Raw genomic sequence first — 13,843 nt, forward strand, 5'->3', positions numbered from 1 at the left:
TTGATAAAAGTGCTATGTAACAGCCAATACTTTTGCTTGGATTTGTATCATCTTTCATAAGGTCATCTAGTAAGATTGGCATTATTCTACATAGGTGTCACTAGATTTTAGATGTTATATATAGGCTCTGGGGATGGCTTAAGTGCATCATGTAAAAACATTTATCATGAGAAATTATCTTAATAGATTTACTATAAGATGCTAATTTTATTCAAGTATTGAAGAATCTTCTGGTGGGGTTAACAGTTGTCCTTTCTTCCTATGGTTTTGGGATGAAACCTGGCATATTTACTGGTTAAAAGAAATAAATAAGCTATGGCTGAGCAGGGCCTCGAAGTGCAGTCCTTTAATCCCTGTATCTGAAAAGGAGAGGCACTTGTATCTCTGAGTTGAAGGCCAGCCTGATCTATCTAGAAGCTCCAAGACATCCTATACCTGTCTTTGAAAAACAAACAAAAACCTTCATTTGAATATAAGTTGATAGTTTAATAATACAAATCCAAATGATGTTCTGAAGTCCTATGTTTACTTAGAGGTATAACACTTAAAGAGATACTGAATAATATTATTAACAAATTGATGCGGATTTGGGATGTGAAAGGATGCCCTAATATTTTAAAAAGATCACAAAACAAGCTAGATTTCATTTCTCTTTACCTATAGATTCTTTTGTTTATATTAATCTTGCACTGAGGAAAAATATATAAAGACTTAACTACTTTTAATTTTATAGAAAATACCTATTTATTTATTTATTTATTTATTTATTTATTTATTTTTCCGAGACAGGGTTTCTCTGTATAGCCGTGGTGGTCCTGGAACTCATTTTGTAGACCAGGCTGGCCTCGAACTCAGAAATCTGCCTGCCTCTGCCTCCCTAGTGCTGGGATTAAAGGTATGCGCCACCACGCCCGGCCCAGAAAATATTTATATTTTAATTATTTGCCTGAGAAAATAATACATATCATATCATGTATTATATTAAAAGGTGATTCCTAGTTCACTGAACTATTGCCATGTATCACACTGCTGAAACATAATACACATGTAGTATCAAGTGAAAATGAAAACCTACATTTTCAGTATCCTTATGGTTTTCAAATGTATATATCCGTATTATAGACTTAGTCCTTGGCCTTTATATGGTTCGTTTTTTATATGTGTTTATGCCTTAGTGTGCATGCAGCTCATGGAAGGCAGAAGGAACATCGGGTCATCTAGTATTGGAATTTGTTGTAGTTGTGAGCTGCCATGTAGGTGCTGATATGCCGTGCAGTGCCAAGACCCACTGCAGGAACTGCTGAGCCATTTCTCCAGCCCCATTTACCTAGTTCTCATTACAGAACTTATGTTAAGTATATCCAGTTGTCATTAGAGAAGTTTATAATCTAGAACATACTTGCACTGGAATTACTTGGATTCATTTCTTCTATGTGCCAGATTGCTACCACCAAGTTGAAGTCAGTAAGTTTAGGGAATTTGTTTATATTTAATGTCTCCTTTCCTTAGGTGGGCTCATGTCATATGTGCTGTTGCAGTTCCAGAAGTGCGATTCACTAATGTCCCAGAACGGACACAAATAGATGTAGACAGAATACCTTTACAGAGGTTAAAATTGGTGAGTGTCAAAGTTTTTTTTTACTTTATATATTAATGTTAATTTCAACTTCTGAATTTGTTTTGTTTCCAAATCAGTATATCAGATAGTTTCATTTTATTCTACCTATATTTCCCTGTATCCTCTATATATTTTTCTTCACAAATTCTTTATTAGTATATTGTAAGTCTCCATAACAGGCCTCATTTTTTTAAATATGGGAAAGGGATCAATTTTCTTTATTGATATGAACTTGTAAACATTAGGCTCTCTGATATTGTTCAGCAATTCCCTAACCTGTCTTACAGAAATTGCCTGCTGTTTTTCTTTCTTTACTCTTGTGTTTCTTTTGGTATAACAAATATGTTCAACCTTAGCAGCCATCTCTTTGCCAAGAAGAATTTTGCTTTGAATCGCAGAAGCTTTTTTTTTTTTTTATTACAAGGTTTTTTACTCAAATGTAGACTCTAGATACTTAATATTCCCATCTCAAACTTGTTACCTTCTAATCTATTCAGTAGCATTCATAAAAATTTCTTCACTGATTTACTTTTTTAAGAGGTTTTTTTTTTTTTTTCATTTAAGGACAAGCCTGTGATGAGTGTACTTTAACTAATTTTTTTATTCCTGTACCTTTCTGTAACATATAGTATTAATTTAGGCCTCTTTTCTTGTTTTTTGTTTTGATTTTTTTGTTTGTTTTTTTACTGTAGGGTATCTCTGTCTATCAGAGTCCTGGCCATCCTGGATCTTGCTCTGGAGACCAGGCTGGCCTTGATTCCTTGCTTCTACCTCCCCAGTGCTGGGATTAAAGGCATGTTCCACCACCACCTAGACTATTTTGTTTATTTAATAAGGCACTTTTCTTAGGTTAAAAACATTCATTTAGTATGCTAGTGAACTTCCCTACAAGTTCTTCAGTTTCTGTCATTATCATAACGCACAATCATTCCTCTACAGAACATTTCAAGCATTATCATTGAAACTGTTGCTTGATTCTAACAACCTTCTTCCCACAAAGAACCCTGTATTAGGAATTTATCTTCTATCCTTTGTTCTCAGAAAGGGTAAGTGAACACTATTTCTCATTATAACACTATCAGGCTTTTTTACTTTACGAAGAAATATGTGATCTGCTGTTACGTAATTTGAGTAATGTGGTCAAGGTGTAAAAGTAAGGCCTATAAAGACAGCGCAGTATTGAAAGAGCAAGCGTGTCAGCCTCCTCCCCACTCTACATCTTCCTATCATATGGATGTAATATTTCTAAGTGTTAGCTTATTTCATCAAAACTATTACCTATTTTGCCAAATACTATATTTTTAAAATAAACCACAGTTCTTAACCTTTACATCTTTTAGCATGATTTCCCAGCCTTAGCACTTGATTTAGTATTTTAAGTTATCTATGCTTATAGAAGCTAAATAGCTTGTGAATACTAAGAAGTATAAAATGCCCAGGTGTTGGTGGCGCACACCTTTAATCCCAGCACTCGGGAGGCAGAGGCAGGCGGATTTCTGAGTTCAAGGCCAGCCTGGTCTACAGAGTGAGTTCCAGGACAGCCAGGGCTACACAAAGAAACCCTGTCTCAAAAGTCCCCCCCCCCCTCCAAAAAAAAGTATGAAAAGATATGGTATGTATGATATATGGCAAATTACTATTCTGCCTTAAAATAATTGTCACCTGAAGAGTGAGATCATACAATAACAAATAGTTTGAGCCTTTCTTGGGATTCTTCTTTAATTTCTATCTACCTCTGCACGCCGTACTAACGTATGGCACTATTATACTCATTTTCATCATGCAAGAGCTATGTTTATGTGGTAGTCATGTGCCAGTCACTGTATTCACTTATTCAAAAAGAGATTGTTAGGGGTCCACAATCCCTCTAAACCAATACAGGCAGTTGGCATGTACTGCTTATTGTTGCCAGCCAGAATTAGATGATAAAATCGTATTAGTCAAGATACAACATGTACTAGTGACAGAACACAGAAAAAAATAAGTTGGAACTGAACAGACTCTGATAATACTAGAAGATGCTATCCGAGACCAGTGGCAAGTTCCTGTGTTGCTTTGGGAGCTCAGTATCTGATGTGCGTAATCGTCAGCAGCAGTTTTACTCAGCCATGGACTTCAGATCCGGAAAAATAAACCCACCACTGTAATGGTGTTTCAGGTCGGTGATGCTCTCTAAATTCTTGACTTTCAGGAGCTGCCATGACCTCCACAAGGTGGGGACTGTTGAGGGAGGCAGAAAGGGATTTGTAAGGCCCCCGTCCTCCCTAAATACCATAATCAGCTGATGCATGGTAGACGAGAAGAGACATTTATCTAACTCAGTTGTGTGGCCACAGGTAAAAGTGGCTCGTGCTTCTTGACCTTTCATCCATTCTTTTGTAAGCAACCCCAATACAAAGCATTTCATCTGTCTGTCTGTCTGTCTGTCTGTCTATTTGAAAGTAAAGAACAAGTAAGCCAGTTGATCATTTCTTTTTTCTTTTTTTAACTGTGTAGCCCTGGCTGTCCTGGAACTCGCTCTGTAGACCAGGCTGGCCTCAAACTCAGAAATCGGCCTGCCTCTGCCTCCCAACGTGCTGGGATTAAAGGTGTGCGCCACCACTGCCTGGCCAGCTGATCATTTCGTATGCAGCACTGAGGGCTAGGCTGAGTCTCTCCAGCACCCACCACAGGGTAATGCTGCTGGTTCGCCTGCAAATGCTTCATCTGAGCCTTAATCACAAGTTGTCGTGTACAGGTGTTGCAAACTTGTTTGCCTAACATAAAGGATAGTAGCAGATCACAAAAATTAAACAAAAACAGAAAAATAGTTTGTGATGCATTGAAACACTCAAAATCATGAAGACAAACAAAAATGTTTTTGTTCATTTTGCAATGTAAAAAACATTACTTTTTCTTGTGAAAATTTAGTCTTTCTATACAAGTCATGCTTAACAATTAGTAACTACATAAGGTTTAATGAAGAACTGATAGGCAAGCATGAACCTATTTACTGTTTGTCTACTGACTTGTTTTTTTGGGGGGGGGGGGATCTGAGACAGGGTTTCTCTGTGTAGCCCTGGCTGTCCTGGAACTCACTCTGTAGACCAGGCTGGCCTCGAACTCAGAAATCCGCCTGCCTCTGCCTCCCAAGCTCTGGGATTAAAGGCGTGCGCCACCACCGTCTGGCTTTAAATACTTCTTGATACTGGATAGATATGTCTTCTAGCTGTGGGAAATTTTCTTCTCCTTTTTTTTTTTTTTTTAAATAATGTGCCTTTTATCCAGATTACATCTTTTATACCTGTAATTTAAAGGTTTGGTATTTATGGTCTCCTGGATATCCTGCATTTCTCCTCTTCCTACTCCTCTTTCTCTTCGTTCTCTCCGCCTCCTGTTCCTCTTTCTCCTGATCTTTTTTCTTAATTATTTATTCTTGCTAACTGATTTAGTTCCTCCATCCCAATCTCTCCACTTCCTGTCTGTCATTAAGTTCCTCCTTTTTGTGTGGCTTCCCTCTGAACTTTTTATTAGAATTACTAAATTTTATATTTGAAGTTCTAGTTCAGTTTTTCCTCAGAATTTCTGTTTCTTACTAAATTCTATTTTTATGTATTGAATTATTCTTTAATTCATTCAATAATTTGTTTCTATTTAATCTAGTAGTCTTCTTTCTTGCATTTTTTTCATGTCCCCTTTGAGTTCTCTGAATGCATTAAGAGTTGTTATCTTGAGTATCATCCAAGTTTCTTTCCTTAAAAAGAAACTATTGAAGTACTAATTTTTAGAGTAGCAAATTTGTTGTTTTTTGGTTTTGCTGTTTGTTTTGTGATAGTGTTTCTTTTAGTATGGATATTTTGCCCTCCCTTGTTCAGTGTTTTTATTTGGATCTGTTTGCTCTTATTGGTTTGGAAGGTTTGGAATTGGCTAAGTGATATTTCAGACTTATTTTTGTGGGCATGAAGGTCTAATGTGTGGTTGTGGTATCACAGATGATCTTTGCTCTGCTAGGGCAAGTTGCTGCTTCGGATCTCATAGTAGGTGCTATGTAGAATCAGAACGTTCTCATTGCAGTTTCTCTGAGATTGAGGTTGGAGGGCCAGAGAGAGATGTGTGAAGGTTACCATTTGGTTCACAGATGCTCAACATTAGCACAGAATTAACACTCCCAGATAGAAGGAAAAAGGGAGTGTACTACTTGGAATGCAGCAGGGTCCTGCCTCAGGTCCTCAACTGATTGTGACTTTGGTATTTGTAGGGAGAGTAAAGGGGTGATTTCTTTGGAAAGCATGTGCAAGTCTCACTTAGAGGTGCTAATATTTCAATGGGTGGTGGGTAAAGGAAGCTGAGAGTGCTGTCTGTGGAACGTGGGCATGGGCCTCAGCACAGATGTCAAGATGGAGGTGACTAGGTCTTATGAGGGGAGAGGGAGGTACTTCTCGTGTATGCAGACTGGCTTGTTGCAGATCCCCAGATGGGAACCCTTGGTAGAAGAGGAAAAAAACCTACTTGTCTACCTGTGAGATACATTTTGAGACTTGGTACTGATCCTTACCTGGAAAGAGGTTAGGGGTGGAGGAGGGACTTCCAAAAGTATTGGTTTTATTTTTTTATTTCAGAAGCAAAGAAAAATTGATGTGAAACATTTTTATTGAGTAGCAGACTATTTTCAGTCAAAAGAATAATGACATTCTGGCATTGGTATAGTAACATATATATCAAACTGTTCAATGCTTTTCAAATTATAATGGCTAGTTTATTGCATTTTAGAGCACTTAAGGAGTTTTTTAGAATTAAATATTAGTCAACAATCACTAAACATACCATGTGACACATATTGAAATAAATCATACCAAATGGCTGGCCTATAAGCTGCTATGGAACTACAACAAATTTTAAAAAAAGAAAAATGAATCAAACTCTCATAAGTATTTCACTACATATTACAGCAAATTTTGACCCAGTCAATTCATCATTTTAACCATCACAATCCGTGCTCTGGACAGAAAGCTCATTGGCATACTTAAGTTATTCCACCCTTCAGCATTTGTCCCTATCTTCTTAGGGGATTTCTGCTAAAATGCTTATATTTAAAATTAATAACATTATGATCATTTCACTTGGAGATTATTTCATTTTGCCATTATTATAAATATTTTAAAGAAAATACCAGATTAGGGAGCCCCCCCCCCCCTTAAATTGGGCTGTCAGGTTTTTACTAAAAGGTAATTGCTCCAAGCCTCCCTCTCGTAGAGAGGTGAGACTCTGGAAAAGAGAAACAGGAGCCTCAGCAATAACTCCTCTACTGAATTCTCTGCTGCTATACAGCATATGTTAATTGACAGAGAATTATAAAGTATGTTTATAAAGTAAGAGTTTAAGAGTTTGCAGAACTTATTCAAGCACAGAGTACTATCACGTAACTTAAGAAGAGAGATAAAGAGTTAAGTTTCTTCAGTACTTAATGAAGTACAGACCAGTACAAAAGAGTTAAGTTCTTAGCACAGAACAAGAAGAAAAAAATCAAGTTTCCTACAAGGCTGGAGACCATCAGTCTTTTAGCCTGTGATTCCCCTAAGACCAGGCAGGCTCCTGGCATGTGAGTATAGCAGAATATCATTAGAATTCATTTTATGGCTATGTTCCTTTGGCCGAACAGTAGTTTTTGGTTTTCTCCTAGGTCCCTGGCCTATGTAGTCTTAGGTTCTTAGACACCTGAGCTGTGTCAGGAATGGGTTCTATCTCATGGAGTTAGCCTTAAATTCAATCAGATATTGGTTGGTTACTTCCACACCAGTAGTGAACTAGCATATCTTGTAAGCAGGTAACCATTGTAAATCAAAAGTTTGTAGCTGGTTACCTTAGGAAGAAACATTATTTCTAAATCTAGGTTTGCACTGCAGTGGCTTTATAGTGATGAGTTATAAATTTTTATTCTGACTTATGAATCAGAATTTCTAACTGTGGAGAAAAGGGGAACAGAATTTTAAACATGATTCCCTGATAAACATTGATAGTAGTAAAACTAATTCTGCAAATGTTTGACTCTCCTATATTGGATAGTTTCTGTATCCCAGCCTAATGTTTTGGCAGGATCTAATGTGATAAATTTAGCATAAAATGGATGAGCAGGAGTCAGAAAACCAGAAGTCCTTATTGGTATAACTCATGAGTGACTTGGAAAGAGCCATGTTGATCCCTCACATTTGGAGGAGATGCACTCTCTATAGTCCCTCTTTGACTGGTTTAACCTATAACATGGCATGTTTAGTTTCTTTCATTAAGAGATTCTATTTATTGACTACAATTTTCTAGCCTGTCTTTAAACCATGATTTGCCTAGGACCACTCAGACAATATTGATTTCAAAATCATTTAGAAACAGAACTTTTAGGTCAGGGAATAGCATCGGGAAGGGATATTGTCTTACTAAGGTCCAGCTTAATTTTTTCTATAGGTTATTGTTGTTGGGGTTTTTTTGTTTGTTTGTTTGTTTGATTGATTGATTTTTGTTTTTTGGTGTTTTGAGGCTACACAGGGTTTCTCTGTGTAGCCGTAGCTGTCCTGGAGCTCACTCTGTAGACCAGGCTGGCCTTGAACTCAGAAATCTGCTTGCATCTGCCTCCCAAGTGCTGGGATTAAAGGCGTGCACCACCACTGCCTGGCCGTATCATGTTCATATACATATATATGTATATATGTATATATGTATATATGTATATCTATATCTATATCTATATCTATATCTATATCTATATCTATATCTATATCTATCAATCTATCTATCTATCTATCTATCTATCTATCTATCTATCTATCTACCTATCTATCTATCTATATATATATATATATATCTTGATGTTATTTTATAGTCCAGTCACTATTCCCCCTCCTGGTCTGGCCTCTGTTCCTCATCGCATATCTCCCCCCCCATCTCCAATAGAATATGTGTGTGTGTGTGTGTGTGTGTGTGTGTGTGTGTCCCTGCCAAACCTCCCACTCCCTGGGGTCTCAAGTCTCTCAAGGGCTAGGTGCATCTTCTCTCACTAAGGCCAGACCAGACAGTCATCTGCTGTTTATGTTTTGGGGGCTTCATATGAACTGGTGTATGCTGAGTGGTTGGTGGCAGACTGAGAGATCTCTGGGGGGACCAGGTTAGTTGAGACTGCTAGTCTTCCTATGGGGTCTTTCTCCCCTCAGCTTCTTACAGCTTTTCTCTAATTCCAGCACAGGGGTCCCCAGCTTCTACCCATTGTTGGGGCGTTAAGTATCTGTATCTGACTCACTGAGCTGTTTGTTGGGCCTGTCAGAGGCCAGTCATGCTAGGCTCCTGTCTATAAGCACACCATAGCATCAGTAATAATGTCAGGCCTTGGAGCTTGTCCTTAATATGAATCCCAATTTTGGCCTGTCACCGTACCTCCTTTCCCTCAGTCTGTTCTGCATTTTTGTCCCTGCTGTTTTAGACAGAACAGTTCTGGGTCAGTTTCTGACTGTGGGATGGCAGCACAATCCCTCCACTTGATGCCTTGTCTTTCTACTGGAGATGAACTCTACAAGTTCCATCTCCTCACTGTTGGGCATTTCATCTAGGGTGCCTCCCTTTGGATTTTGAGACTCTCTCACCTCCCAGGTTTCTGGTACATTCTGGAGGGTCTGCTCCCCCTCCCGTCCCCACTTTTAATACTTGATCATGTTGCCCTTCTCCCCTCACTGACCCCTCTCCTATCCAGGTTCCTCCCTCCTTCTGCCCCCCACCCCCATGACTGTTTTCTTCTCCCTCCCAAGAGTGATTGAGGCATCCTCACTGGGGCCCCTTGGCTTTTGTGGATTGTATCCTGGGTATTCTGTACTTTCTTGATTAATATCCACTTATTAGTGAGTACATACCATGCATGTCCTTTTGGGTATGAATTACCTCACTCAGGATGATATTTTCTAGTTCCATGAGTTTGCCTGCATGAACTCGTTCTTAATAGCTAAGTAGTAGTCCCTTGTGTAAATGAACCACGTTTTCTGTATCCATCCTTCTGTCGTGGGATGTCTGGGTTGTTTCTAGCTTCTGGCCTTCACAGATAAGGCCACTATGAACATACTGGAACACTTGCCACTGCTGCATTGTGTGGCATCTATTGGATTTATGCCCCAGAGTGGTGTAGCGGGTCCACTTTAGGTAGATCTATTTCTAGTTTTCTGAGGAACCTCCAGATTGATTTCCACAGTGGTCTTACTACTTTGCAATACCACCAGCAATGAAGGAGTGTTCCTCTTTCTCCACATCCTCTCCAACATGTGTTGTCACCTGGTTTTGATTTTAGCCATTCTGATTGGTGTAAGGTGGAATCTCAGGGTTGTGTTAATTTGCATTTCTCTGATCACTAAGTGTAGCCTTCCACAAGCCTGAAGCCACCTGAGCCAGACCTTGACTTTGCAATACCACTAAGGAGATCACCTAGGGTGGAGCCTGCCTCCCTAGATCACTCTATTGTTCAGCCACTACCACTGCTGCTACCTGCTGGGAGTCTGCCTAGCTATTCAGTAGCCTACACGTGGTCACTTGCAGCTGGGCTCCAAGGATGATTTGGCAGGAATGGGCCTCCCCTCTCCTTTATAAAGCGTGCCCACCATTAAAAATTTGAGTCTTGATCAGAATACTTTCTTGGCTCCATTTCTCTCTCTACCCTCCTAGATTCCCTCTTTTCTTTCAGTTCCAAGATGCCTCCCAGGTTCCAACCCAGACATGAGAGCTGCAGGTCCGCCCCAACAACTAAGTACTTTGAACATTTCTTTAAGTGCTTCTTAGCCCTTTGAGATTTTTCTGTTGTGAATTCTTTATTTAGTTCTGTACTCCAGTGTTTGATTGTTTTATCTTTTTATCTTTTTTTTTTTTTAAAACAGGTTAGCTGCTTGAGTTCTTTATATATTTTGGATATTCTGTAGCTTTCTACAGAATGTGGGGTTAGTGAATATTTTTTCCCAATCTGTAGGTTACAGATTTGTCCTATTGTCTATATCCTTTACAATACAGAAGCTTTTCAGTTTCATGAGTTCTCATTTACCAATTGTTGATCTTAGAGCCTGAGCCATTGGAGTTCTATTTAGGAAATCTCCTCTCCTCCTTGCTTTCAAAGTTTCCATTGAGAATGTTTCTTTTTTCTTAAGCAGCTTTTAATACTCTTTTTTTTTCTGTATGGCTTATGTTTTAAGTGTCTTATCCAGTGGAGAATTTCTTTTTTATCTTATCTATTTGATATTCTGTTTCTTATATCTGTATCTAAATGTCTTTCTTTATTTGGGGGACATTTTCTTCTATGATCCTGTTGTTTCAAAGATTTAATCTTTTCATTGTATCTGACAGTTCCTGTGTCTTTCCTTTTTATGCTTTATTCAAATTTCCATATTCTTTGCTTCTACTATCTGATCCTTGAGTTTTCTGATTGTGTTTTCCAATTCTTTCTTTATTCCACCTTGAGTTTTCTTCAATGTTTCCATCTTTTTATCGAATTACCTTGTCAAATCTTACATTGTCTTTGTCATTTAATCCAGTGCTATTTTTGTATTATCTTGGGCACCATTCAGGTATTATGCTCTTAAATTTCATTCTCTAAGGTTTTTGAGGTTTTTTTTTTAATGTCTTCTTTAAACTCTTTTCTTTGAAGTCTATAATTTCTCTTTTATAAAAAAAATTCTTCATGCTTAGGTTTGCTGTGGTAATTCTCTATGCCAAATATTTCCTTCTGTATGACTGGATTTAAGATGACACATCCTATTTTGACTATTCACAATGTGTTTATTTTTGTGGTTAAACTTGGGCATGTGGGTTTATTTTGTTAGTTTTCTGTCTGATGTAGACATAGTATACTGTGATAGGAAACAGATTAAACAGGAAGCTTGATCCTGAAGGTTGAATGTAATGTCAAAGGACTCTCTCCTGGAAGACAGGATGTGCCTCCTGTCCAAAGCCTGTAGATTGTGGGTTATAAGAGCAGAGACTTGGCCTGTTCGCTGGATTTGAAATCTGGATTATATCTAGCACTTGAGAGTGGATGTTCCAGAAAACTTACCAGGATAGCCCTGGTGTAAGATGCATCAGATCTGGCTTAGCTGAAAGGTTGCATGACATTCAAAAGGGATGATGTCAGATGGTACCTGGGGCTCTATGCTATCATACATAATGTCCCTCAGTTCAGAGCTTATATAGGTTGTGGCCAGTGCAAGCACAGGTTAGACAGACAGTGGATGGGCAACTAGGACTAGATTTGGGGACTGGGTATGTGAAAGAAAGGGAAGAGGAGGCAGATCCCTCAGGCTGGGCCCTGGAGCAAGATACACAGTATTGTCCTGCTCTGAGATGTTATATGGAATACCAGGAAACAGTAATTTTATTTTTAAAGATATTTATGCCTGTTTTAGAATTACCTTGATATTTACAGAAGGAAAAAGAATGATTAAAAAACTGGCAAAATAACTATCTATCTATCTATCTATAAATCATATAATATTATAATAATATAACAAATCATAAAATATGTAAATAGGAAAAGACAAGGTGTTTTGAACCTCCAACTACTTCATAGCTCATCATTTCTTGATGTCCTTTGCCAAGCTATATGCGCAAGTAAATCATTACAAGGGCTTATTACCTCCTCAGTCTGTTAGTGCCCTCAGTGGCCTGTGCCTCAGAATGAAGTGTGAGAATCCAGTTCCCCAGCAGAGTACAGTACTCTGTAAGACATTCTTCTGAGCATCTTCTTCTCTAGGCATTGGACAGCAGATGGAGTAGCTTATACTTCCTTCATTCCTTTGAATTAAAAGTACCTCAGAATTGTTGCTGCTTTATATTTTGTAGCCTTCCCACCCAAAGGTTCTTAAGGACCGATATGTGGAGCTCCAGCCTCAGGATCACTGAGATTTATGTCATAAAATATAAATGCCGTGGTTCTACCCTGAATGTTCAGAGTTTTCAATGCTCTTAGATCTGTTTATAGACTTCCTGGTCGCTCTGATTCATGCTCCAGTGTCTTTTTGTTGAGGCATGTAATGTGTCTGTTGAGATTTAGAAGAAGCAGGTCATGAAACTTGACTAAAGTTCATTTGAAGGAATCTGTTTAATTCAATGAAAAAAATGAGCAGTTCCAGGCTCCTTCCCTGGAAAAATGTAAGGAATGACGAAGGTGATAATCCCATGGTATCAGTGTCCGCATTTTCTACTTTTGTTGTTTTCTGGCAGTCAGCATTTTGGTAAACTTATTCTAAAGCATCCACAGGGGTGCTTCCCTCAGAATCCCCATTTAACTCTCGAATCTCTTGTATTAGTTGTTGCCCAGACATAGCCTTCTCATTCTTTCTCAAGGCATCACTGATACCTTAATGAGTGGTCTGCAAAAATAATTGCCTTGTCTTTCTATACTTTCCCGCTCTCAAATGCCTATAATCTTATATCCTTAAGTTCCCTTTGTACCTGTGTCGCATAGGGTTACCACTTAAGACTCTAGGGAGCCAAGCCTGGTGGCAGAGTCTTGTAATACAAACTATTCTGGCTGAAATAGGAGAGTCTCAATATCAAGGTCTTCCTAGCCTACAGAACAAATTCAGAGCTAACCCAGGAAACTTAGTACGACGATATATCAAACAAACATCACTGTTAGCTTCCCTGAAGACATTGATTCACTTCCCATCCTTGAGCGGATAGCTTTGCTTAAAGGCAGAAGTTCTCTGTAAGTCTTTGTCAGGAAAGAGCAGCAAATACGGAAGACATCTCAACCCTAGCCTCTTCCTAATGTCAGAATCCTAAAGCCTGGCTGGTCAGAATTTGTAGTGATTTTTTTTTTTAATTAGGTATTTTCCTCATTTACATTTTCAATGCTATCCCAAAGGTCCCCCATACCCACCCCCCCAATCCCCTATCCACCCACTCCCCCTTTTTGGCCCTGGCGTTCCCCTGTACTGGGACATATAAAGTTTGCAAGTCCAATGGGCCTCTCTTTGCAGTGATGGCCGACTAGGCCATCTTTTGATACATATGCAGCTAGAGACAAGAGCTCCGGGGTACTGGTTAGTTCATAATGTTGTTCCACCTATAGGGTTGCAGATCCCTTTAGCTCCTTGGGTAATTTCTCTAGCTCCTCCATTGGGGGCCGTGTGACCCATCCAATAGCTGACTGTGAGCATCCACTTCTGTGTTTGCTAGGCCCCGGCATAGTCTTACAAGAGAGAGCTATAACTGGGTCCTTTCAGCAAAATGCAA

The 13,843-nt window shown here is 38.8% G+C and overlaps 1 protein-coding gene across 7 annotated transcripts in view; it reads left to right on the forward strand.

The window, feature by feature from the left end:
* The window catches only part of Kdm4c (lysine (K)-specific demethylase 4C), a 163,368-nt gene that overhangs the window by 115,414 nt on the left and 34,111 nt on the right, over positions 1-13,843 (forward strand). For all 7 annotated transcript variants that reach the window (NM_001172095.1, NM_144787.2, NM_001356561.1 and 4 more), the window contains one exon: positions 1,510-1,618. In NM_001172095.1, the coding sequence (NP_001165566.1) occupies positions 1,510-1,618 (109 nt within the window). The remainder of the gene's footprint in view (positions 1-1,509; positions 1,619-13,843) is intronic.

The sequence above is a fragment of the Mus musculus genome, chromosome 4 (assembly GCF_000001635.26).
Source record: "Mus musculus strain C57BL/6J chromosome 4, GRCm38.p6 C57BL/6J".
In the NCBI taxonomy this organism is placed as follows: Eukaryota; Metazoa; Chordata; class Mammalia; order Rodentia; family Muridae; genus Mus; species Mus musculus.